The 25,907-nt window shown below is 32.6% G+C and overlaps 1 protein-coding gene across 1 annotated transcript; it reads left to right on the top strand.

Moving 5' to 3' along the window:
* Window positions 1-25,484, top strand: LOC100259410 (K(+) efflux antiporter 3, chloroplastic). Its single transcript, XM_059735977.1, has 19 exons — window positions 1-249; window positions 1,516-1,905; window positions 2,528-2,629; window positions 3,784-3,864; window positions 4,937-5,038; window positions 5,481-5,558; window positions 6,371-6,439; window positions 6,615-6,665; window positions 13,132-13,245; window positions 13,335-13,436; window positions 13,523-13,657; window positions 14,464-14,645; window positions 14,782-14,917; window positions 15,350-15,421; window positions 15,509-15,610; window positions 23,551-23,712; window positions 24,056-24,145; window positions 24,245-24,406; window positions 24,967-25,484. The coding sequence occupies exons 1-19, from the start codon at window positions 199-201 to the stop codon at window positions 25,243-25,245; spliced, it is 2,460 nt and encodes an 819-aa protein (XP_059591960.1). The 5' UTR covers window positions 1-198; the 3' UTR covers window positions 25,246-25,484.
* Window positions 25,485-25,907: the final 423 nt, after the last annotated feature.

Genomic DNA, 25,907 nt, shown 5'->3' with positions numbered 1-25,907 from the left:
TGGTTTGAATGGGCTCACAATTCATAATCTATTCCTGTCGTCTCTCTCCAAATGCTTACCTCTAGAATCACAGGCATGCCTCAAAAACATGTGGTCACAGCCCCTTCCTCTCCCTCTTTTCACCCATCTCTAGATTCTCTCCCTCTCTCTCTCTCTCTCTGTCCAGCTTCTTGAAATGCCTATTGGCTCCTCCACATCATGAGTGTTGTCACCATATTTGAATCAGTGGCATTTTCCCACTCTCATAAGGTACCTTTTTCGCGGACCCAGTGACCCATCAATTGGTTTATTATCAATTTTCTTGTTTTTCGACTTCGTTATCTGTCTAGTGTTATGGGTTTCAGCTTGTGAATTTCAATCTTTCTTCCCATGTTTCTCATTTTGGTTTTGTCATTTTGAGATATGGGTTTTTGTGCTCTTAAAAGAGTTTATCATCTGTTTGATAGAAGCTATTTTTCGGGGCTCTTAAAAGAGTTCTATTGAAGTTGAATATAATGAGCATTGTGGATGAATTATAGCGTTACCAATTTAATTAGGTGAATTTTATTATTCTGCCCATGTTTTTCCTTTTCTTTTCTTTTTAATCATATGGTATATGGTGGAATTCAATATTGAATGATTTAATTAATTGTTTGATGAAAAGTTATTTATAGGGGCTTTAGACTTTTATTGAAATTGGAAACTACTACTATTTTGGGTTGTTCTGTGTTTTAAATTACTTAAAAGTGGGGAAAGAGATCTGGACAAAATTGTATTCCAACTGAGGTGTGGAATTTTGGTGATATGAAGTGTTTTAGTTGATCAACTTGTTCTACAAGATTGTGAAGATTAAGAACAAGAAGGCAAAATTGTCCAGTTCTAGATTAGATTATCTTTTAAGTTTTGCTAACTATCATGGCATTAATATTTATGAGACTATGAAAACATAATAGAGCATTTGTTCAAATATGGCCATGAATAGGGCTGAATGGTGAAAAAGGGTTCATGCTGCTGACCTCATGTAGCAGGTATAAAACCATTTTTTCTGAATTGAATTGGTTCAATTTATATGAATTCTCTAATCCTCAATTTTTAATTTTTTAATTTTAATAGTTCTTTTCAACAACTGAATGTTCAATTTTATATTCTAGCAAGATCTAGAATCTAGACAAGCAAAAACTCTTCTGATATCAACTTAGATTATTTCTATGCTCCCTCGTTATGGTGTATTCACATGCACCCAAGTCCTTGGATATGTTTTTGGGACAATTGGGACATCATATATTTTCTTTTCATGAGTTTAGGTTACTCATAAATGGTCTAAATGTTTGTTTTTTCATTTATTACAACCCACCTAGTCATACTGAGAATTTGCTACACTTGATTTCTTTTTTTTCTTTTATATAAATATTTTATTTTATTTTATTTTTTATTTCTTAACCATAAATGTCAAGTATCTAGTATAATATTTTGTATTCATGGAGTAAAATCATTGCTATAAATGCTAATTGATCACATATTGTTGCTTCCTTGCAGAGGCATGAGATTATTAGTCAGACAAGCTTGATACGAGCCTACACCCATGATTCTTCATGTCTTTCTCGACATTTTTTTTGTGGGCCACTTTCCCATAATCAGAGAGTACATTCATCATCATGTGCCATAAATTGCAGGATAAGTCATTTCTCTTTGACTTCAGGGAATATCTCCAAGGGCACACCTTTGTTAACTTCTTCTGTTTCTGGTTGGAGAGGATTCTATTTCTCCTACCACAGAAAGGCCCATTGGGAAAGATCCCGGATATATTCATCACTTGATGTTGCCAATGGTGTTGAAGTCATTAATGATTTAGGATTGGATACCCTGACATTCTTAGCTGTGACTGTTATGGTTATTCCTGCATTCAAGATCATCAGAGCTAGCCCTGTAAGCCTGATATTAGTACTTTGGTAATATTTATAGGATATTATTATTAATACCACAAGACTATAAGCACACTGATTAGAAAAATAAATATGCATACATAACATGCTTAAGAATTAATCATGGTTCATACTAAGCTTATTAAAATTTATGGCAAGATTTATATTCTTTAACTGAACTTTCACATTTAAATCATTGAACCTTCTTTGGAGAAAATAACCATCGAGGTCTAATACTAGTAAGGTTGGTTGATGTCTTATGAGCTTGATAGTTTACATGCACATAGATCAGTATATATTTATGCCTGTCTCAAAATAAATTCTAAATTTGTTAAATTTAGGGAAAATTAAAATTATACTACTCATCCATTAGTATAAAGAAGCATTTTTTAGTATTATCTACAAAAATTACATTCACTTGTCTATGTAAATATATGTATATGTATTTGCTTGTATGAACATATATACATGCTCCAGCCATTGTGCATGAAAAAGATTAACCAATCTGGAAAAGACTAGAACTTTTTTTTTTTTTTGGTACTAGAATATCCTAGTATAATTCTTGACAGGTTTTATCAGTTGCAATATTTTTCAAATGATGATTAAGAGATGATAACTGCTTTCAGATACTTGGTTTCTTCTTTGCGGGGGTTGTGCTCAATCAGCTTGGACTGATTCGGAATCTTACAGATGTTAAAGTTCTATCTGAGTGGGGGATTCTTTTCTTGGTAAGGCACTTAATTGCTAAGTTGCTCTTCTTCTGCTATATCTACTGCCAAATTTTCTCATTGCAATCTGATTGGCTGAGTCCTTCACCCATAATAATAGCAGTGACATCTAGAACAATATACTATTTATTAATATCATTATTGTTGTCGAACTTGTTTTTATCAACCAATCATCATCATTATTTATTTTTAACTGAACTTGTTACTGATAAAGTGTGATTTTTGGAACATGTGTCAACACAATGTTAGAGAATTAGAGGAAACAATTATCTTGAGACTTTTATCATTGAGTGTAGCTGCATACATGGTTGATTGTGAAAAGCAATTCACTCAAATCTCCTGGATGAGTTATGCATTAGTGCTGGATATATACTATCCAAGTGATATATAATGTTCATAACCATTAGAAAAAATGTAAAGTGTTGGTTGCTGGCTTCGATTACTTATTTAGCATAGAGGTAGTGTTTGTATTCTGAAACTTAAATTAGTATAACTTTTAGCCTTCACACAGGTATTCTATTAAAAATATCATTTCAGACATCTCTTTTTTTGGCTGTTAAGGCAGTAATTGTGTTTAGATCTACTTCAACTCATCATCACACCTAATGACAAGGCATATAATGAATGATCCCTTTTATATGGAGTTTTTAAGACATTTTTTAGCAAATATCTAACAAGATGATCTAATATTATATTCTTCTTTAGATTATCTGGTGTGGAAGCAAAGAGTTTGCTGACTGAGTTTATTTGTGCTTGAGCCCCTAAGGCTGCAAAGTATTGGATATGATTTTCCTACAATCTTAAGCCATTGAAAAAGAATGAAAGTGTGCATGTGTGGATGGTGAATTATGAAGTCCTTCATCTCCAGATAGGTGTTTATCTGCTGATTAACTCTAACAATACTGCTAAAAGTTTGAGCAAGTACTTGAGGTTCATGTGTTGTACTTTTAGAGTTGCTAGCTGGTTTTTCCAGTTATACGTGTGCTCTTTATCATTTTTTTTATGATTACTTTGTTATTTTTATTTAGTTGCCTCCTAAAATGAGAACATATAATTTGACTACGAAGCTTGTTATTCACTTATGATGTTGAGTCCTTTGACATGCAGCTTAACTGGTTTATATTCATTTTGGACTAATACATTTTCCTTGGCAGCTGTTTGAGATGGGTTTAGAGCTTTCACTTGCACGTCTACAGGCTCTTGCAAAATTTGCTTTTGGCATGGGATTGACTCAGGTAAGATGTTGATAAAAATAAAGTTAAAATTGTTCATTGAGTCAGTAGGTGTGCAGATATGTGGCCAATAATTATATGATATATTCATCTTTCAACATTTTAATGAATAACTGACTACAAATAGTTTAGTTAGGTTGTTTCAATATGCATGATACCAAAAATGAAAGAAGATCCTGACTTGTCAATTCAAGTTTTCCTCAAATTTAATAATATAAATGTTTTATTTTGTTGGAGTACTTTCCAATTAGTTGCAATAACTATTGCTTAAGAAATACTTGTATTGATGTTATGGCAATAGTTGCAAAAACTAGGTTTGAGATGGTTCCAGGAAGAGGGCCATCTGTTTATTTGTCTTGTTCACGTAAAATCCAGATTCAAATCATGACAACGAAAATTGACTTGAATGTGTGTTTTTTTCCTGTTCAGTCTACTTCGGAGAAGTAAATTTTTTGGTTTGTTTCAGACACCATGCTGCAGTATGATTACTTACCATACCAAGTTGAGACCCAACCTGGAACCCAAATGTGGAGAGGTCTTAAAAAAACTACCTCTAGAAATGAGATCTTGGTTGTCCTAACAAATGAATACGCTTTGAAGTTATTTATACGAAGCCTTAATTTGTATATTTTTGTTATTGATAATGATCTAAACATTTAACCTGTAAGGCATATGACTAAATGGTGTTGGATCCTTTCACTATATTCTGTCCTCATCACATGACATGAACTAATTTATTTTGATTATCATTTTTTATTGCAGACACACTAATCAGCCATCTATCGTCACCTAAAAGGATTTCATGAAATTTTTTTGAATGAGTTTTATTGACGATATTACAAAACTACAGATATTGTATCTTATTTAAAGTCAATTCAGAAAGGTCATATTCGTATTACCAATCCTCTGATTTTATCTTCCTTTACTACTCATCTTTAGTTTTCTTGACTTGTTGTCTTATGCTATATGTTCAGCATGCTATTTTCTCAAGTGGTTTTTCCAAATTGTATTCATTCTATGAATGCTATATGAGTCTGATTTTATTGCTTTATCTTAACTCTTTTCACTCTCGAAGGTTGTGTTATCTACACTTGCGTTCACAGCATTTGAACTTCCACCTAATGGGGCTATTGGAACTAGGATTTTGGAGTTCCTTTTCCACTCAAGACCTGATTTGGTGAGAAATCTCTTCTCTATTTCATTAATTTTAATAGTAATGATTACCTTGCATTATATAGCACTATCATTCTTCTGTCATGATTTTGGATTGGAATCTTGATTGATTATTCTTTATGGGAAGTTTTCGCTGCAGTAGTTTGCAGCTTGCTTTTGATATGGTTTTGTCATACTTCTGCTTTAAAATTTTATTCTACTTACTCCATAAACATGTATAATGCTTTCCAAATCAGTTTAGATTTTGGTCTTCATTTCTTGTCAAGACAACAACCATTTGTTTTATTAAGTTGTATAAATTTATAAAGTTCATCCAAAGTTAAAATTTAAATCCATGATCTGAAATGGAGTGCTTTAAACTGTAGTTTGGGTGTAGAAATTCTTGCTGCTGTATAAATACCTTCAGTAATTCTGCTTTGTTGATATCTGGTTTGAATTAATTGCAGGTCAACATCAGAAGCGTCGATGAGGCTGTAGTGATTGGTGCTGCTCTTTCATTGTCTTCTTCAGCTTTTGTGTTGCAGGTATTCTAATTCTAGACATCTAAGAACGATTTTATAAATGAAATATTTGTTTCCCATTAGCTGACAATGGCACCTCAACATGTTTGCATAATAAATAAAATACTGATAAATTTTGACCTTCAAGCCAATCTAATGGCATAGTTACATTTTACATTATGTTTTGTTAATTTTTTTGTGCAAGAAAAAATTCCAAGTTTGAATGGTTAAACTTCTGACTAATCATATGGAAAAAAGTTTTAAAGAAGGAACTCAGTTGGCGGTGGTAGATGGAAAGTGTTAACATATCCTACAATCTACATGTTACAAAAGTAATAATCCTTATAAGCTTCTTCTTGTCCTGCTTGGACTTAGTGAAGTTAAAAGATTGGAAGATATCTATGGTAAACATCAAAGTTTATTCAACTGCTGCCTTATAAGGGACACAGGAGTTTAAGAGGGCAGGTGGGGGAGTTTATCCTGCCACCACTTGGGGAGCTTCTCATTCTCATTATCAATTACTAACTCAATAGAATACATGTTCCCCAAGTAAATGAGGAGCAATTTACAGTGCTTGTAGTGGGATCTCCTTTTTCATCTAACTCTGTACGTGCTTTGAGTTACATATATTCTCTTGCTTCTTAACCTCTTTTCTTTTTAGGATTTTTCTTTGTTGTATTCCTTCTTCTTTAATTTCCTTTAGCAATCAAATCAGAAGAATGGTTCTGCTCTATCTGAGTGAATTATATGCAGAAATTTCTTTCTTGTCTGTAGATTAGAATATTGCTACAAAGACTTGATATAGCAGTCTAGATCTTACCAAGCACAATATATAGCTTCTTGCAGAGAAAGGTGAGCTCCCAACACGATTTGGTTCAGCAACTTTGGGAATACTTCTACTACAGGTACGATTTAATATTTGCGTAACTCTTTATCGTCCTCTTTTTATATAATTAATGATGCTTTTATATTTCCTTTTACTTTTCATTCTGAATTTGGCTAGGGTGGGTCATGCAAAGTAGGCATCACAAAGTATCAAGTCAATAACATTTTTGGATTCCCACTGCTTGATATTTGCAGGACATAGCAGTTGTCCCTCTCTTAGTCATACTTCCAGTGCTAGAAAGTCAGGTATGGGAACACTAGTTACTATTTTCTTTTGTGTGGTTAGATTTATTGATGGTAGAACAGTACTTTCTAAATGGACTCAACTTAGTTGTTATTCTGTTATGGGACCAGTAACTGTGGTTGTGCTACTCCTTTTCCCTTTTCTTTTTGATGTAGCACACAATCATCATTAGTTTCTATTTTTAGCTTCCTACATCATTAGTTTCTATTTTAGATTAGTTTCTATTTCCTACATCATTAGTTTCTATGTTAGGTTAGTTTCTATTTTCTACATTATTAGTTTCCATTGTAGGTTCATCATTAGTTTCCTATTTTTTTCATAGTTTTCCTACTTTCCAATTGTCTTGGTTTCCTATTTCTAGTTTCCTATTTCAATTATTTCCTTTATTTTTGCGTTACAAACATTATTTATAGGCTCATTGTTTAGAGAGGAATTCAATATATTTTTTTAGAATTATTTTCTAATTTTCAGATCCTATTGTGATCTTTGTGTTGGTTTTTGAGTGTTTTTCTGTTTCGTTTTGAAACAAACCTTCCGCTGCACCAAAATTGGTATCAGAGTAAGGATTTTTACCTCGATCTGATAGTTAACGATGGTTCTAGTGGAAAACGAACCATCGATGACAACGACGGTTTGAAAAAATCGAGCAATGACTCGACAGGATTGACGAGCCTCTTTGCAACCTCACGCAAATGGTAGCTGCATTGACTATCGAAGGGAAATGTGAACCCATGAAGCGACAACCAAACCAATGTGGCGATTGGCAAGAGGACGACTACGACGACCAACGCTGGCGGCAAATCGGTTTGGAAATCAATGGTGGAGGTGCAATTCGCACGAAGCCAATTGCAAATCGCTATTTTCGCGACCCCTATCCATTACGAATGTATGAGCGTCAGAATCGGGGAGCTCCTAGGCGCCGTGATGACGACAACCTCCAATGAGGGGTTTTTGATGAACAAGATAAGTTTCGTCTACCTTTTCGAGATGGTGATGATTTTTGACTTCCACAATGAAGGAATATTTAACAAAGGCAGCAATGGAGGTTGGATTATTCGTCTGTAGAAGAAGATGATTTTCGTTTCAATTATTGGGCTAACAATCAGGGTCAAAATAACCAAGAATGTTAGATGAAGATGGATTTACCAAGTTTCGACGATCGACTACACATTGAAGATTTTCTCGATTGGGTCCATACCGTTGAAAACTTTTTCGACTATTTGAATATTTTAGAAAAAAATCAAGTAAAGCTCGTGGCATATAAGTTGAAAGGCGGAGCTTCCATATGGTGGGAACAACTTCAATATAATTGTCAACGACAAGGAAAACGTGTTCATACTTGGCCTAAGATGAAACAATTATTACAAGGATGATTTCTCCCACCGGATTATGAACAATTTTCATACCAACAATATCAAAATTGTTGGCAAACCAACCAGACTGTTAATGAATACATGGAGGAATTTTATCGATTAAATGCCTGACTTAATTTGTCTGAGACGGAGGATCAATTAATTGCTCGTTATATTGGGGGCCTAAAGCTGGTCATTCAAGATCAACTAGCTCTTCAAGGGGTTTGGACCATGATAGATGCAATTAATTATGGCAATGAAAGTGGAAAGTCAAATCAATAGGTCCACGATGTGCGCTTAGGGTAACTTTCGCCGACCAACCCAAGAAGCTTCTTCTTCAAAGGTGTCAACAACTTCAGGCAGCAATGATAACAACAATAAATATTCCCCTTCAACTCAAAATTCAATTCAGAATTGAAGTGGAACTTCAGCCCTTATTCGATTTAATACTTGAGGCCAAAACTAGTAGCAACAATGAATCAATAATGACCCTTATGCGTGTCCAAATCTAAGGAAGTGTTTCTGATGCAACCAGCTAGGCCATCTTTCAAATAATTGCTCGAATAGACTATCCGTTAACTTTATAGAAGAAGGTGGCAGCGAAGAGGAACAGGTTCTTGAAGAAGATATCTATGAAGGTGCTGAGTTTGCAAAAGGAGATGTGAGAGAAGAAGTGGCGTGCATTGTCCAATGACTTTTGCTTACCCTAAAAAAGTTGGACGACTCTCAATGACATAAAATATTCCGGACTCGATGCACCATTCGTAATAAAGTGTGCAACGTGATCATTGACAATGGAAGTAGCGAAAATGTTGTTTCCAAGGCTTTGGTGAAAGCACTAAATTTGAAGACTGAGAAACACCCTTCTTTGTATAAGATTGCATGGATTAAGAAGGACCCAAAAGTTCAAGTGCTAGAAGTTTGCAAGGTTCCTTTGTCGATCGGAAAGTATTACAAAGATGAGATCATATGTGACGTGGTGGATATGGTCGTTTGTCATATTTTATTAGGGAAACCGTGGCACTATGATGTTGATGCCACTTATAAGGGTCAAGATAATATTTTTTATATTTGGTGGTTTGATAAGAAGATTGTTTTGATGCCATAGTCTCAATTGTCAAAAAACAATTCAGTTACTAAGAAAGATAAGCTGCTATTCACCAACATAACAAGCCTAGATTTCTTTAAGTAAGTCAAGGAGCCAAATTTTGTTGTAGCATTGGTGGTTAAGGGCCAATTTGAAGCAACTATTGATATCCCCACCAAGGTTCAAGAGGTACTTGTTGATTTTCCTGATTTATCTCCTAATGAATTACCTAATGAGTTACGTCCTATGCAAAATATTCAACACCATATCGACTTAGTGCCTGGAGCTAGTTTGCCTAACTTGCCACATTATCATATGAGCCCAACTAAGCATGAAGAGTTGTAGTGACAACTTAACGAGTTGCTTGATGAAGGCTTGATTCGTGAGAGCATGAGTCCTTGTGCAGTCCCAGCTTTACTCACCCCAAAGAAGTACGGTAGTTAGTGCATGTGTGTGGACAGCCGTGCTATCAACAAAATAACGGTCAAGTATCACTTTCCTATTTCACGTCTTAATGACATGCTTGATAGGTTAGAAGGTGCTGTGGTGTTTACCAAACTTGATTTACGAAGTGGCTATCGCCAAATTCGTATTCGACAAGGAGATGAGTGGAAGACAGATTTCAAGACTAAAGATGGCCTTTATGAATGGCTAGTGATGCCATTTGTACTATCAAATGCGCCAAGCACTTTCATGCGGTTGATGAACTACATTCTTCATTCATTTATTGGAAAATTTGTGGTGGTTTGTTTTGATGATATTCTCATCTACAGTAAGGACGAGGAAGAACACTTATCACATCTTAGGGAAGTTCTTTTAGCCTTACAAGCTAATAAATTGTATATCAATCTTAAGAAGTGTAGCTTTATGACTAGCCATCTTTTATTCCTTGGATTTATAATGGGAAAGGATGGTATTCGAGTTGATGAGACGAAGGTGAAGCCAATTCGGGAATGTCCAGCTCCTAAAACTGTGCGTGAAGTGCAAAGTTTCCATGGTTTAGCTACTTTTTACAAGCGTTTTATTCGAGAATTTAGTACAATCATGGCGCCCATTACCGATTGTTTGAAGAAAGGCTAGTTCCAATGGGGCAAAGCGCAAGAAGACATCTTTGAAGTGATAAAAGCAAAGTTGTGCACTGCATCGGTGTTAGCACTCCCCAATTTTGAGAAAGTGTTGAGGTTGAATGTGATGCATCAGTTTTGGGAATTGGGGCTGTCTTATCTCAAGAGGGTCGCCTAGTGGAGTTTTTTAGTGAAAAGGTTAGTGAACCTCGACAAAAGTGGTCCACTTATGAGCTTGAATTTTATGTAGTTGTTCGAGCCTTAAAGCATTGGGAGCATTATTTGTTTCATCAAGAGTTTGTGCTATTTATGGATCATCAAGCTTTAAAGCTCATCAATTCTCAGAAGACGATGAATCAAATGCATGCTCGATGGATTTACAGAAGTTCATAAGTCCGACCAACAAAATAAAGTAGTTGATGCATTGAGTCAGCGAGCCTCTTTACAAGGTGCAATTAGTATTGAGGTGGTGGGGTTTAATTATTTGAAGGATACTTATGTTGTTGATGAGGATTTTGGTGGCATATGGGCACAATGCAACAATAAGGAGTTTGTTACTAACTTCTTTGTTCAGGATGGATTTTTATTTGGAGGTACACAATAATGTATCCCTCGTTCTTCTTTGCGTGAACATTCGATTGGAGAATTGCATGTTGGCGGACTAGGAGGACATGTTTGCCGGGATAAAAGAATCAGCTTGGTAGAGGAGAGGTTTTATTGGCCCCAACTCAAACGGGATGTTAGGCGTTTCGTTTAGCATTGCCTAGTGTGTCAGAAAGCCAAGGGACAAGTTCAAAATACTAGTCTTTATACTCTACCTATTCTAGAGACAATTTGGCAAGATTTAACTATGGATTTTGTTCTTGGCCTCCCAAGAACTCAATGTGGAGTTGATTTTGTTTTGGTTATAGTTGACCGATTTTCTAAGATGGTTCACTTCCTTCCTTGTAAAAAGACTTTGGACGCTTCTTATGTGGCCAATTTATTTTTCTGTGAAATTGTTCGCCTGCATGGCATTCCTCGTTCAATAACTTCAGATAGGGATGTGAAATTCCTTAGTCATTTTTGGAGAACTCTGTGGAAATTGTTTGACACTACTTTGAAGTATAGTAGCACGAACCATCCCTAGACCGATGGGCAAACTGAAGTGTCTAATTGCGCTCTTGGCAATATGATATGATTTGTTGGTGGATGTAAGCCGAAACAATGGGATGCTGCCCTTCCACAAATTGAGTTTGCTTTTAATAGTATGCCTAATCGTTCTACTAAGAAGACTCCTTTTGAAGTTGTCTACACTAGTGTTCCAAGGCATACAGTGGATTTGATTCGTCTTCCCCTTTCTCATGATGTCAACCCAAATGCTGAGGAGTTTGCAGAGCGTATTCAATAGATTCATCAAGAAGTGAAGAAGAATTTAGAAGAGGCTAATCTTCGTTACAAAACTGCTGCAGACCGACATCGGTGCCTTAAGTTGTTCAATGAAGGTGATCTAGTAATGGTCCGTTTCCACAAAAATCATTTTCCTACTGGCACGTGCAATAAACTTAAAGACGAGAAAATTGGTCATTTTTGCATCCTTCAGAAGATTGAAGATAATGCTTACAAGATTAATTTTCTAGCTGATATGAACATTTTCAATGCTTTCAACGTTACTGATATTTTTGAATACTTTTCCCCGGATGAGTTTTCTTTATAGCCACAAAACTCGAGGATGAGTTTTCTTCAAGTGGAGGGGATTGATGCAGCACACAATCATCATTAGTTTCTATTTTTAGCTTCCTACATCAATAGTTTCTATTTTAGATTAGTTTCTATTTCCATTAGTTTTTATTTTTAGTTTCCTACATCATTAGTTTCTATTTTAGATCAGTTTCTATTTCCTACATCATTAGTTTTTATTTTAGGTTAGTTTCTATTTTCTACATTATTAGTTTCTATTATAGGTTCATCATTAGTTTCCTATTTCTTTCATAGTTTTCCTAGTTTCCAAACCTTGGTTTCCTATTTCTAGTTTCCTATTTCAATTATTTCCTTTATTTTTGCATTACAAACATTATTTAAAGGCTCATTGTTATTGTTAGAGAGGAGTTCAATATATTTTTGCAGAATTATTCTCTAATTTTCAAATCCTATTGTGATCTTTGTGTTGGTTCTTGAGAGTTTTTCTGTTTCGTTTTGAAACAAACCTTCTACTGCACCACTTTTCCTTTCAGGCTCTGTCTAGTTCTTAGAAACTGTGAGGGAGGAAAAGGAAAAGAAAAGGGAAGCAAAATAAAATATAGACTCAAGCCTATTGATCTTCTGCTTCAGTTTTTATACAAAAAATAAGGAGTTTCAAATTGTATACATTTCTCATGTTTTCCATCATATTTTCTATCCTAGAATAATTCCATCACAACTGAAGTATGGAAATTGCTATTCATTGTCATTTTCTCTTCTTCAATGTTCTTGAGACCCAAATGGAGTCTTAGAAGCTAATTCTTTTCATGTCCCTAGGCTCTCAAAGACTACATGATTTAAGTGCAAGGAAGGATAAGTTATCCTCAAAGAGAGCATGACTCCAAGTTCAAACAGCCCAGCACAGTGAACTGACTGGAAAAGCTGAAATTAGAGAGAGAATAGATGTCCTAAATCAACATAAACACAGAGAACCAATCCCCATAATCAAGGGGCATCAGAGTCTCCTACAAAAATGTCGGGGAATCTGGTGTGGCCCTCTTGCATGTCAGCTAATCACATTTCATTGTTTTGTTATTTAGATCTTATGCTTACGTCATTTCTTTTTCCTTCACATGTTTATATCATCTGGGAGGTTATACAAATTCTTCTTCTGTTACGGGAGTTTTGCTATTTCTTGTTATAATCAATCACACCCTCTCAAAAATAATTTAATTTCAGTTTATTTCTGTTTTTCAGATAAGTAATTTATTGATACCATGACTTCTTATCCTCCTAATTCTTTCAGAATCTGGTAGAGGAAAGTATTTGGCCGATGCTCGCTAAAGAAAGTTTGAAGGCTTTAGGTGGATTGGGTCTGCTTTCTCTTGGAGGAAAATTCTTTCTTAGAAGATTTTTTGAGGTATGCATCACTTTTTTGAACCAAACGAGCTCCAACTGCATGTTTTACATCCTGCAGAAATAAATTAAGGTTTTGTTGATCATATCCAGGTTGTTGCAGAAGCAAGGAGTTCTGAAGCTTTTGTTGCTCTTTGCTTACTGACGGTTGCTGGGACTTCACTTGTTACCCAGAAGTTGGGCTTCAGTGACACGGTTTGTTATCTTGTTTAAAAGATAAAGTATCCAAGTTTGACAATTTTCGGGTTTAGGCCATTACTGACTTTGATCTTATTGTGCAGCTTGGAGCATTTTTGGCTGGGGCACTATTAGCAGAAACAAATTTCCGAACACAGATTGAAGCAGATATAAGGCCATTTAGAGGCTTACTTCTTGGGTTATTTTTTGTAACTACAGGGACTTCAATTGACACGCAGGTGAATTTGATTATTTAAAGACATGTATTGTCCATTAGTAATATCATATGTAGTTATGTATGAGTATAGTTTTTTGTGTGCTTGACCACAAGATCAATATGGTATTAAGCGAGAATATATTTGTGAGTGGTGCCTGTTAGCTTCATGGAGTAACATGTGATGTGACATTCTATTAAAATACAAAAGTTACTTAATATCATGACTTGGAAACTAATATTTTAGTATACCCAAATATTTGCATATTTATTTTTAAATAAATCACATTATGAGCTGAGCAATGTAGTGGTAGTCTCTGCTGGATAGGGATTGAGGGGCTATTGTATGTTGAAGATGAATTTGCTTGGCTCCTACCAAATCCATTGTCCTTCCAGTTCAAAAGCAAATAAATGTGTACTTGCTTGCCTCCTTCCCACCATTGTTTTCCAAATTGAGGAAATAGAAGTAAACTTGAATCCTTGTTTATGGTGGAGAATTACATCAACAAATTGTGTCATGCTCCACAAAAATCACATGTCACAATCTCATGGAATTTTGGGGAAAAAAGAAGTCTATATGTGTGTGTGTTTGTGTCAGAATAAAAGACGCAATATCCATCTCTGTCAAAGATGGCAGTTAAAGAATGATTGGATCACTTGCATTATTCTTTTGTTTGAATCGACCAGTTTTACCCTGTAGTTAAATTAATATTAAGCGCATACAAGTTTTTCCTATTTATGTTCTGGTATAGCAGGAAGTAAGAAGCAGAATTGTAGATACTATTTTTAGCTGCATTTTCTTTTATACAATTCATCTATTTTCTTGTGCAGCTTCTTGTCCGAGAGTGGCCAAACGTGCTTTCGCTTTTGGCAGGTTTAATTGTTATCAAGACACTTATTATATCAGCCATAGGTCCTCGTGTTGGACTAACTATTCAAGAAAGTGTAAGAATAGGATTTCTTCTATCCCAAGGAGGCGAGTTTGCATTTGTAGTTTTTTCTCTAGCAAATAGGTTGGTCACAACTTTATCTTATGCACATTTTTTCTGGTTAATAATTCCATGTTTCTTTTTTCCTATCAAAAAATAATAATAATAATAATTCCATGTTTCTTTTTTCTTAATTAGTTTGTTTCCTTCTTGTATACAGGCTAGGAGTGCTACCACTTGAGCTGAACAAACTTCTGATAATTGTTGTTGTGTTGTCAATGGCACTAACCCCCTTGCTCAATGAAGTTGGAAGAAGAGCTGCTGATTTTATTGATGAGAAGTTTGTTGCAGAGGATGTATGTCCTTACTTTTAGGTCTGTCAATTTTGGAGTTTTAAATGGCAAGTGAGAAAAGTGGCGGCAACTGTTGTGAGCAACTGGGTGGTTGAAAGATTTTAATAGAAGATATATCAGATGCTGAAACTTAAACTAAACAATTCAAATGCCATGCTGTTTGCATTGTTGAAGTTTCAGTAAAACAACTGAACAGCATGAATAAAAAATTTGCCTAAAAACATGAAAATTGAAGGATAAATGCTAAAATCATCAGAATCAATAGCATACAAGATTAGTAGTCTGGTTGTCGACCCCTGCTTCACTATTTGAAGCCTTTTGTGCAATCTCTAGATTCTTCTGGATAGACAATTAACATTTTCTTATATCATATATTGGATGTATTACTTCAACTGTATTTTTCTGTGCATGAACTGAAACTTGAATTCTTTGCAGAAACCTGATGACACGATCAATTTTGATGTTAGTGAACCAGTTGTCATTCTTGGATTTGGACAAATGGGTCAGGTACATCATTTTTATGAATTAAGTTAGAACTACAAATTCAGCTGAAATATGCCCTATGTTCTCGGTATTAACTATTCCTGCATATAGGTCCTTGCCAATTTCTTGTCAGCCCCATTGGCATCTGGAGTGGATGGTGACATTCTGGGATGGCCTTATGTAGCTTTTGATCTTGATCCATCAGTGGTGAAGGTCAGTAAGATTTTTGTCCATGTAGTTGTCCTCTTTACAATTCTCGTGGTCTGATTAATTGGTAATGGGAATGGGAAGTTGTCCTCCTAGATATATGAGACATGATAATGTACAAAAGAATTTTACTTATTGGGTTATCACAATAGAAAAGGCAATAAAAGCACATTCTCTTGAATGGTTGAGAGAATGTGTTTGTATCTGAACCACTCTCCAAGTTCTATGATTAGGTTAATCAGATTTCTGTCCATAGACATTTTGTGCATGGGGCATTTTACCAATGGGTGTATTAGGTACTAAATTTTGAACTTGTAGGAGATCAAAACTTGTGATTTACACTATCTGAAAGAAACATTTGTAACAATTGCAAGGGAGGGATTATGAAAAGTACAGGATGTTGCCTTCTTTATAACAATTTTTTTCCGCTATTCTGATTCCATCCACATAATTTCAATGTATTTTGAACACAAGTTTTAGTCAAAATATACTTTCTACCATGTTTGTCCTCTCATTTACTTTGACCCATATGTGTAGTAGTGTATAGCTGAATGTGATTGCATATTGTGTTCCAACTTGGTACAAATGTAGGGAGATGATATAGAATGGTTGAAGCTCTTAGGTTTTAAAAAACGTGTGTTTACACAAAGCAAGCATGTTACAGACAGTTGAAAGCTCTCTTTGTGTAGACACATGCAAAAAAAATTGTGGCTAGGGCATTACAGCAAGGGCTGTATAGGTACAAAATTGTGATTGTCTGGGAGGTCAAAACTTGTGATCTACAATATCTGCAACTGCAAGAAACATTGATTTAACAGATTTTTATTTTTATTTTTAATCTTTCTGGGTGATGTTTTGTGAAATTTCATTGAAATATGATTTTATACTTAAGTGAATTATTGAAAGAAACACCATGTACCCTTGCATTCCGTATGTTAATAAGAAATTTTTATGAATTAAAACCATGCTAAAGGTTTTATATTGTATCTAGTATCTAGAACACACATTCCTACAACATTTGCTGCATCTAGTCAAGTGAAAATATTCAAACATTATGAGATTTCCCTGGTGCAATCGTGAGTATAGTTTCTTAGTTGATTACAATAGATGGATCATCAATTTGTATATTACAAATAGAGTAGTTATTTTTAGTTAGTTTAGGAATGATTTGATGTATATTAGGAATAGAGAAGTTGTTGGGAGTGCTTTGAACTTTTGAATAAAAAATCAACTTAAAAAGGTCTAATTATTGTGAATGGCTAGAAATTTTGCTCATTAGCCTTTTCCCGTATAGATATCCTAACAAAATATGATTTCTTACGGGTTCATTCATGCACACTCATATAGAATTGAAGATTGATACAAAAATGCCAAGATTACCCTTTTTGGTTTTTTTTATCCTTAACTTTTAATATTTGTATTTTTTTTTCCACTTCTTATGCTATTTCCATGTTGTAATTATTATGATGCCATTTCTTGGTTGGGATGACAATCAAACAAATTTGGAACTAATCACCCTTATCCCGACCTTGGCTAGATTATTCAAACCTATTCCCATTCCCATCCCATAATAATAATAATTAAAAAAAAGGAAAAAACTAGGAGAAATTATTAAAATACTAAGAGAAACTAAGAGAAATTATTAAAAAACTAGATTACTTTTCGCCTTACAATGATGGCAAGAGAAATTATTTCAAAACTCTTAAACCTGAAGCTAGAAATGCTTTATGTAAACAATATGAAAAATACATGCAACAAATCAAAATGAAATTCCCTTTTTGCACTGGTTTTTCAAGTTTAGGAAAAAGGAATTATAACATTAACCATCAAACAAGGAATACAAAATTCTCCACATAATCCAAATAATGAACTCTTTAATCAACAAAAATCAAATCTTAATAAAAAAAAGAGTCAAATTCTATAAATATAAAAAATAAAACAAAATTTAATCAAATTTTGTTTTCTTTTGCCGTGAGAGAGGTAGGGAAAACAAAAAAAAATGAAACAAGTAAAATAAATGAGGAAGTACCTAAAGATTCCACTCTACACACACAAAAGAAAAAGAAAAAGAAAAAAAAAACAAAAGATAATGATATAAATGAGGTAGGAGAGACATCAACATCATTAGACAAAATAATTCAAAAAGTTGAAACAGTTGAATCAACATTATTACAAACAAGAATTGAAAAGGAAGAAACAAACAAAATAGAAAACAACAAATCAATAGAAATAATAAATAAAATCCAAAACAAAGACAAGACAATAAACATAATCTCTTCAAAGGTAGATAACCAACTTTTTTTTTTTATGTTATAGATAAAATAGATGATATAGAGACAAAGCGACATAGAGATAATATTTACAAAACTTAAAAAATTTAATTATCATTGAGAATACAAATAAAGTTCAAGAAATCAAACCTACTCAATATACTATGGATGAAATATTTAACAAATCCAAAAAGATTCAAAAACCTATTACTATTGAAGATTTGAAAATTGAAATAAAAGAAGAAATAGCTCAATTAAAACAAGAAAATGAATAAATTAGAAATTTAATAGAATTTAAATGAGAAACTTCTATTGAAACTTCAAACAATCAAAATCCAGGAATAATAATCCCGGATGAACAAACTCCTATAGAAACATTCATAAATACAATATCTAAAGTAAATTTTCAAAGATGGTACACTCAAATAAGACTAATAGTTGAAGACTTTGAAATAAAAATGATAACTCTAGTAGATTCAGGTGTGGATATGAACCGTATACAAGAAGGAATTATACCTACTCAATATTATGAAAAAACGGGTGAACAACTTTACTTTGCAAATAATAGTGAACCAGAAATGAAATACAAACTTGAAAATGTTCATATATGTCAAAATAAATACTGTTTTAGAACTAAATTTATCCTAGTACAAAATCTAACTCAATCCATAATTTTAGAAATTCCTTTTATTTCATTACTTTAACATTTTCAAGTAAGTGAAGAAGGTGCCAAAACTACAATATTAGGAAATACAATATTTTTTCCTTTTATACATCCATTATCTAGAAAAAAAAAATTCATCAAATCCAAAGTGATTCGATAAATAAAAAGATAAATTTAGTTCAAAGAAAACAAGGTCACATAAATTTTTTTCATAAGAAAAGAAAAGAACAACTTTTAGAAGACAAAGTTCAAAAGAAAATAAAAGAAATTCAATATCTTTTTCAAAAAGAAATTTGTTTTGACCTTCGAAATGTATTTTGGAAAAGAAAGAAACATGAAGTAAGTCTACCATATATTCAAAATTTCAATGAGTAAAAAATACCTACTAAAGCCAGACTTATATAAATGAATAAAAAACTTTTAGAATATTACAAACAAGAAATTGATTCATTATTGAAAAAGAAATTAATTTGAAAATCTCCTTAGAGTTGTATCGCTTTTTATGTTCAAAATATTGCTAAACTAGAGAGAGGTGCACCTAGATTAGTCATTAATTATAAACCTTTAAATAAAGTATTACAATGAATTAGATACCCTATACCTAATAAACGAGATTACTTAAAAAGACTTTATAGTGCAGTAATTTATTCAAAATTTGATATGAAATCAAGATTTTGGTAAGTACAAATTAAATAACAATATAGATACAAAACTATTTTTACAGTTCCTTTTGGTCATTATGAATGAAATGTTATGCCTTTTGGTCTAAAAAATGGCCCTTCTGAATTTTAAAATATTATGAATGATATTTTAAATTCTCATTTCTAATTCATTATTGTATATACTAATGATGTTTTAGTATTTTCTGATTCATTAGAGCAACATTTTGTGCATTTTAATTTTTTTTTCAAATTAATCAAAGCAAATGGAATGATATGATCTGCACCATAAATGAATATTTCAAACAAAAATTAGATTTTTAGGTCATGAGATTTATCAAGGAATGACAAAACTCATTCAAAGATCAATCAAATTTGCTGACAAATTTCCTAATGAAATTAAAGATAAAAAACAATTAAAATATTTTTAGGATGCCTAAATTATGTTTCTAATTATTTCAAAGATTTAAGAATTAGTTGTTAACCTTTATACAAGACTTAGGAAGAATGCACCTGCATGGACACAAATGATTTAAGAATCATTCCATGCAAGTGCATTTTTCCTAAGTCTTTTGTATAAGAGTTCACAAATGATTCTTAAGTCTTTGAAATAATAATAAATATAATTTAAACAACCTAAAAATCTTTGCAATTGTTTCTTATTTTTTATTTCATCGGGAAATTTATCAGCAAATTTTATTGATCTTTGAATCGGTTTTGTCATTCCTTGATAAATCTCATGACCTAAAAATCTAATTTTTGTTTGAAACAATTTCATTTTTAAAGCAAAACATGTCATGCCATTTTCCTTAATAAAGTTAAAAAACTTTTTTAAATGTACAAAATATTTTTCTAATGACTTTGAAAATACTAAGGCATCCTCAATATATACAATAATAAATTTCAAATGAGAATTGAAAATATCATTCATTATATTTTGAAACTAAGATAGGACATTTTTTAGACCAAAAGACATACTATTTCATCCATAATGACCAAAAGGAACTTTAAAAAGCAGTTTTGTATCTGTCTTTGTTCTTTAATTTGTACTTGCCAAGATCCTGTTTTCATATCAAATTTTGAATAAATTACTACACTATGAAGTCTTTTAAGTAAATCTCGTTTATTAGGTATAGGATATCTAATTCATTGTAATATTTTATTTAAAGGTTTGTAATTAATGACTGATTTAGGTGCACCTCTCTCTAGTTCAACAGTATTTTGAACATAAAAAGCAACACAACTCGAAGGAGATTTTAAAGGTCGAATTAATTTCTTTTTTAATAATGAATCAATTTCTTGTTTGCAATATTCTAAAAGTTTTTCATTCATTTGTATAGGTCTGACTTTAATAAGTATTTTTTACTTATTAAAATTTTGGATATATGGTATACTTCATGTTTTTTTTATTCCAGAATGCATTTGGAAGCTTAAAACAAATTTCTTTTTGAAAAAGATCTTAAATTTCTTTTATTTTCTTTTGAATTTTTTCTTCTAGAAGTTGTTATTCTGTTTTCTTATTTTGAATTTCTTTTGATAAAAAATTTATGTAAGCTTGTTTTTGTTCAATTAAATTTACCTTTTTATTTATTGAATCACTTTAGACTTCATGCATTTTTTTTTTTAAATAATGGATATATAAAAGGAAAAAATATTGTATTTCCTAATATTTTAGTTTTGACAGCTTCTTTACTTACTTGGGAAAGGTAAAGTAAAGGAATTCCAAAAATTATGGATTGAATTAGATTTTGTACTAAGATAAATTGAGTTCTAAAACAGTATTTATTTTGATATATATGAACATTTTGAAGTTTGTATTTGATTTCTAGTTTACTATTATTTGCATATTAAAGTTGTTCATCTATTTTTTCATAATATAGAGTAGGTATAATTCCTTCTTGTATACAGTTCATATCTGCTCCTGAATCTACTAAAGCTATCATTTTTATTTCAAAGTCTTCAACAATTAGTCTTATTTGAGTGTACCATCTTTGAAAATTTACTTTAGATATTGTATTTATGAATGTTTCTATAGGAGTTTGTTTGTCTTAAATTATTATTCCTGAATTTTGACTGTTGGAAGTTTCAACAGAGTTTTTTTTTTAAATTCTATTAAATTTCTAATTTGTTCATTTTTTTTTGTTTTAATTGAGCTATTTCTTTTCTTATTTCTTGTATTTCAATTTTCAAATCTTCAATAATTATAGGTTTTTTAATCTATTAAATATTTCATCCATAGTGTATTGAGTGGGTCTAATTTCTTAAATTTTATTTGTATTTTCAGTTAGAATTAAATTTTTTAAGTGTTGTAAATATTGTCTCTATGTGTCTGCATCATTTATTTTATTTACAACATTAAAAAATATTTGCTTATTTAGATTATGTTTATTGTTTTGTCTTTGTTTTGAATTTTATTTGTTATTTCTATTGATTTGTTGTTTTTTGTTTTGTTTGTTTCTTCCTTTTCAACTTTTTGAATTATTTTTTCTAATGATGTTGATTTCTTTTCTACCTCATTTATTTCATTATCTTTTTGTGTTTTGTTTGTTTGTGTAGAGTGAAATCTTGAGGTACTTCATCATTTATTTTACTTGTTTCAATTTTTTATGTTTCTCCTACCTTTCCTCAAGGTAGAAGAAAACAAAATTTGATTAAATTTTATTTTATTATTATTATTATAATAGATTGGTAGGATAGGGTGGGTTTGAGAATTTCCCATATTTGTCTTACCACACTACCACACCTATTTAATTTTTTTTTTTCAAACTTTTTGGTAAAATTTTCTGATTATGTTAAAAAATAAATGTACTTTATTAGTAAATAAATGTTTTTAATTTTTATAATTTATTTTTATGAGAAGTAATTCTTTTTCTAATTTTATGTGATAAAAAGGAGGAAAATGAAAAAAGTTAAATAAAATTATTTTTTAATTAACTATACATATTAAAAATGATAATATATAATATAGATCTCATGAGTGTGCTAAAGAATACTAAAATGTTCTAAGAAAAACAATAATAATAATATCAACAACATTAAAAATACTAATCTTAATATAAATATTCATAAAAGAGTAAGTGGGCGTTTGGTAAACCAACTTAATAACTTAAAGTGACTTAATAACTTAATTTAAGTCATTAAATAAATTAAGCATGTTTGGTAAAATAATTTAATGGTATGACTTAAAGTCAAAAACAACTTTAAATAATAAGTAAAAACAATGAACTTATTCTTAAATTCACATATTTATTTTACCTTTTTACCCCCATTTGCCCTAGTTACCTCCATAATTTCCTTTGCTACTCCACCACCTTCACTATTACTCCACCTCCTTTGCTCTAATTATAATTTATGAGGATAATGTCAATTTGATGATTTAAAATATGATTTAAGTTATTTTATCAAACAACCTTAATACTTAAAGTAAGAATTAAGTAATAAGTTTTAAGTTAACAACTGAAGTATAATTTAACTTAGAGTCAACTTAAATCATTAAGTAATAAGTATTAAGTTTTATCAAGCACCCCCCTACCTAAGTTGAAAGAAAAATAATAATAAAGAAAAGGAAAAAAGGACAAAAAGTATTTTCTTTTTTTTTTACTAACCATAAACTCTCCACCAGTTTATAAAGTTTTGTGTTTTTTCCAATTATGCCACTTTCCCAACCATAAAGAACACTTTCCTTTTCTTTTCTTTTTTTTTTTTCTTTAATAAAAAAAAAATGCAGATGTTTGGATGAGTAATACTTTCAAAGTTACATTTTGATGGGCATTGTGGATTGCCTAAAGTTGGGTATGGTCAAAATACCCAGACCAAGACCTTTGAGCCCTTAAAAAGGGTATACTGTGGATGAATTTTATTGCTAGTATGCTCTAGAAGTTATAAAGTTCCCTAAAAGAAAATGAGATGCCACTCTTCTACTTCGATGATGGGAATACCACTTTTAACAAAAGCATGAAAGATGTTGGAATTACCCTTTACTCTTTATGCAAACCATATTTTGTACTGTTCAGTGAAAGGGTTGTTTTGATTTGAGACCCAGGAGATCTCTGTAGTTTGATTTTTTCAGTGTTCTATGTAAGAAGGGGCATGGAAATCAGTTGCTAAAAGTAAGTGTTGAAGGCAAGGAAATCAGTAGCTATACATAAGAGTAGATTTTGTATTACATTGGTCGATGCTTACAATCCTGGAGTTTTTTTGGCTTCTCTATCTTTTGATCCCAACCTTATTTTGTGAACGGCACAACTGCACAAGTAGGGAGGACAATACTCGCCGACTCTGTTTCCCTTTTCATCTGATTGTCCTCCTGTTGGCAAGTCATGGCCTGAAGTTCTTTCATGATCTCCTGAACAGGCATCTAGGAAACTTGGTTTTCCTGTTCTATATGGTGATGGATCACGTCCGGCAGTTCTGCAATCTGCTGGTATCTCTTCCCCAAAAGCTGTCATGGTCATGTACACTGGACGGAAAAGGACAATGGAGGCTGTTCAAAGAATTCGGAATGCCTTCCCTGCGGTATGTAGTTTCGTCTCCTCCCACATCTGCATGTTTGTCTGTGGGACCAAAACAAATAAGTAATTTCTCTAGTTGAAAAATCTCAAAATGCAGGAAGTGTTCCATTTGGGTTTAATTGAAGCAAATTAAAAAGTTTTATCATCGTCATTTCATCATTTGCCATGACTCTGATTGGTATCCTCCCATCTGTGTCCTAAGATGTAGTATACCTCTCTGATCCATATCATTAAATTAAATTTCAAATAAATTGTTATAGGATTTGTATTTTTCATCTTATAACCTCATAAGTGCCATTGGAGTTCTTATAAATGGTTAATCCCATGATGAAATTTATACATAGCAGGTCCCAATATATGTCAGAGCTCAAGACCTCACACATCTGTTAGATCTCAAGAAAGCGGGTGCAACAGAAGTTATTCTTGAAAATGCAGAGGTATGGATAAATTGGTACTCCATCCAATATTAGGTCTTATAATGAGAAAGTTCTTCATACTGTAGCACACTACTAACTAAAGATCCAATTTTCCTGCAGACAAGTTTACAGCTTGGCTCTAAGCTTTTGAAAGGGTTTGGCGTCATGTCTGATGATGTGACCTTTCTCAGTCAGATTGTTCGTGATTCCATGGAGATACAAGCTCAAGAAACACTTGACAAAACTGATGATCCGGAACTTGATGTTTTGAAGCCATTGCAGGTACTAACCTATGCAAACCACTTGAACATTATAGCAAAGAAGGCCGTTACTTATTGTTGGTCCTGCCCAACAGGATCTTTGGTGGGGGGTGGATGGGTTGGATACACAATCCTATGCTGCATGTTTTCCATGCACCAGAAAATGTCCCCTAATTTGTGCATTGTAGCCAAGCATTCTTCTATTCCTTTCTAAATCCCTTCTTTGATCTCTGTTCTTTCTGATTTTTTTGTGACATACTAAGAAGGATCCTCCCAATCAAACACCACCACCTTGGTTGGACTAAACCTGAGCCAAGTTTTCTTTGGAAAAACCACTTTGTCACTATTCCAAGAAATGGCTTGTTTTACCCTTTTAGTTGCAAATATCAGTATATTGTGTCTTTGGAATTGCTTCGACTTAATATTACATATCACATGATTTATTTTCTTAATTTCCAAGTGATAGGAGGTTTACATGATGTTGATGGATTGCGTTATTTGCTTTTGCTTCTGATTTTATTATTCTTTCTCTCTTGTATATATCTCTAACAGATTCTTGATCAATATTAATCAAAAAACCAGGCAACCGTTGCAGACATAATTCAGGCCCAACCACCTGAAGAAATGCTGTCAATAGCTAACCAAACAGATACTACACACAACATGCAATATCAGGGCTCTGTAGATCGATCAGAGCATGATGGTGAGCTCCAACAATCCAAGGATTTAGACGGCAATGGTGTTTTATATTGTGAATTGAATACAGAGAACAGCTCTGTTGGAACAGAAGATGCTGAGGGTGAGAAGAAAAGCATAGTAGACCCATCAATACCTTGCATTACTTCTACTGAATTTCCTTAGATATGTGGACTGATGACATATTCTTGTAAAATTATCAATTTGTTGCTAGCGCAAACAATATGCAGATAAGCTAGCTAAGTTTTGTGAAAAGGCTACTGAGACGGGTTCTTTTGACAACAAAGGAGCTCTGTGGCCTCATACCCAGTTCATTTTTTTTTTCTTTTTTTCCAGAACCACACAGACATGCATGTATATTGAATTTGATTAAAATGATTGAACAATGAAATCTGTTACTTCAACTTGCATCTATACTTATGAGGATCTTGTTATTGCTCAAGAAACAGGAAAGCAACTTTGACTCTGTGTCCAGATACCTTTACCAGGGTGCAGTGCCTATGATGTTGAGAACCCTGGTTGCTTTAGAGCTGCAAATGGTAGTTTGAATTGCTTCAACCTCTTTGATTCTGATTGCCAATAGTGATGATGTTGAAGCAAAAAGACCATGAAATGGTGTTCCCTCATCTATCTTTCTACCAAAAATGGCTGATGTAGATTTTTTCATTAGCAGAGTTACTTTTAGGTTGTATTTGGAATACAAGTAAAGAAATTAAAATAGAAAAGAAATGGGAATGGAGGAGAATGATAGAATATTCAGATGGGTTAAGTTTTGGTTTCAATGAGAATGATTTTTTTTATTATTCATATTTTTTTTCTGATAAATA

Source organism: Vitis vinifera, chromosome 3 (genome assembly GCF_030704535.1).
Source record: "Vitis vinifera cultivar Pinot Noir 40024 chromosome 3, ASM3070453v1".
NCBI classification, from domain to species: Eukaryota; Viridiplantae; Streptophyta; class Magnoliopsida; order Vitales; family Vitaceae; genus Vitis; species Vitis vinifera.
Note: the sequence above shows the minus strand (reverse complement) of the source record. Positions and strands in the feature narration are given on the sequence as shown.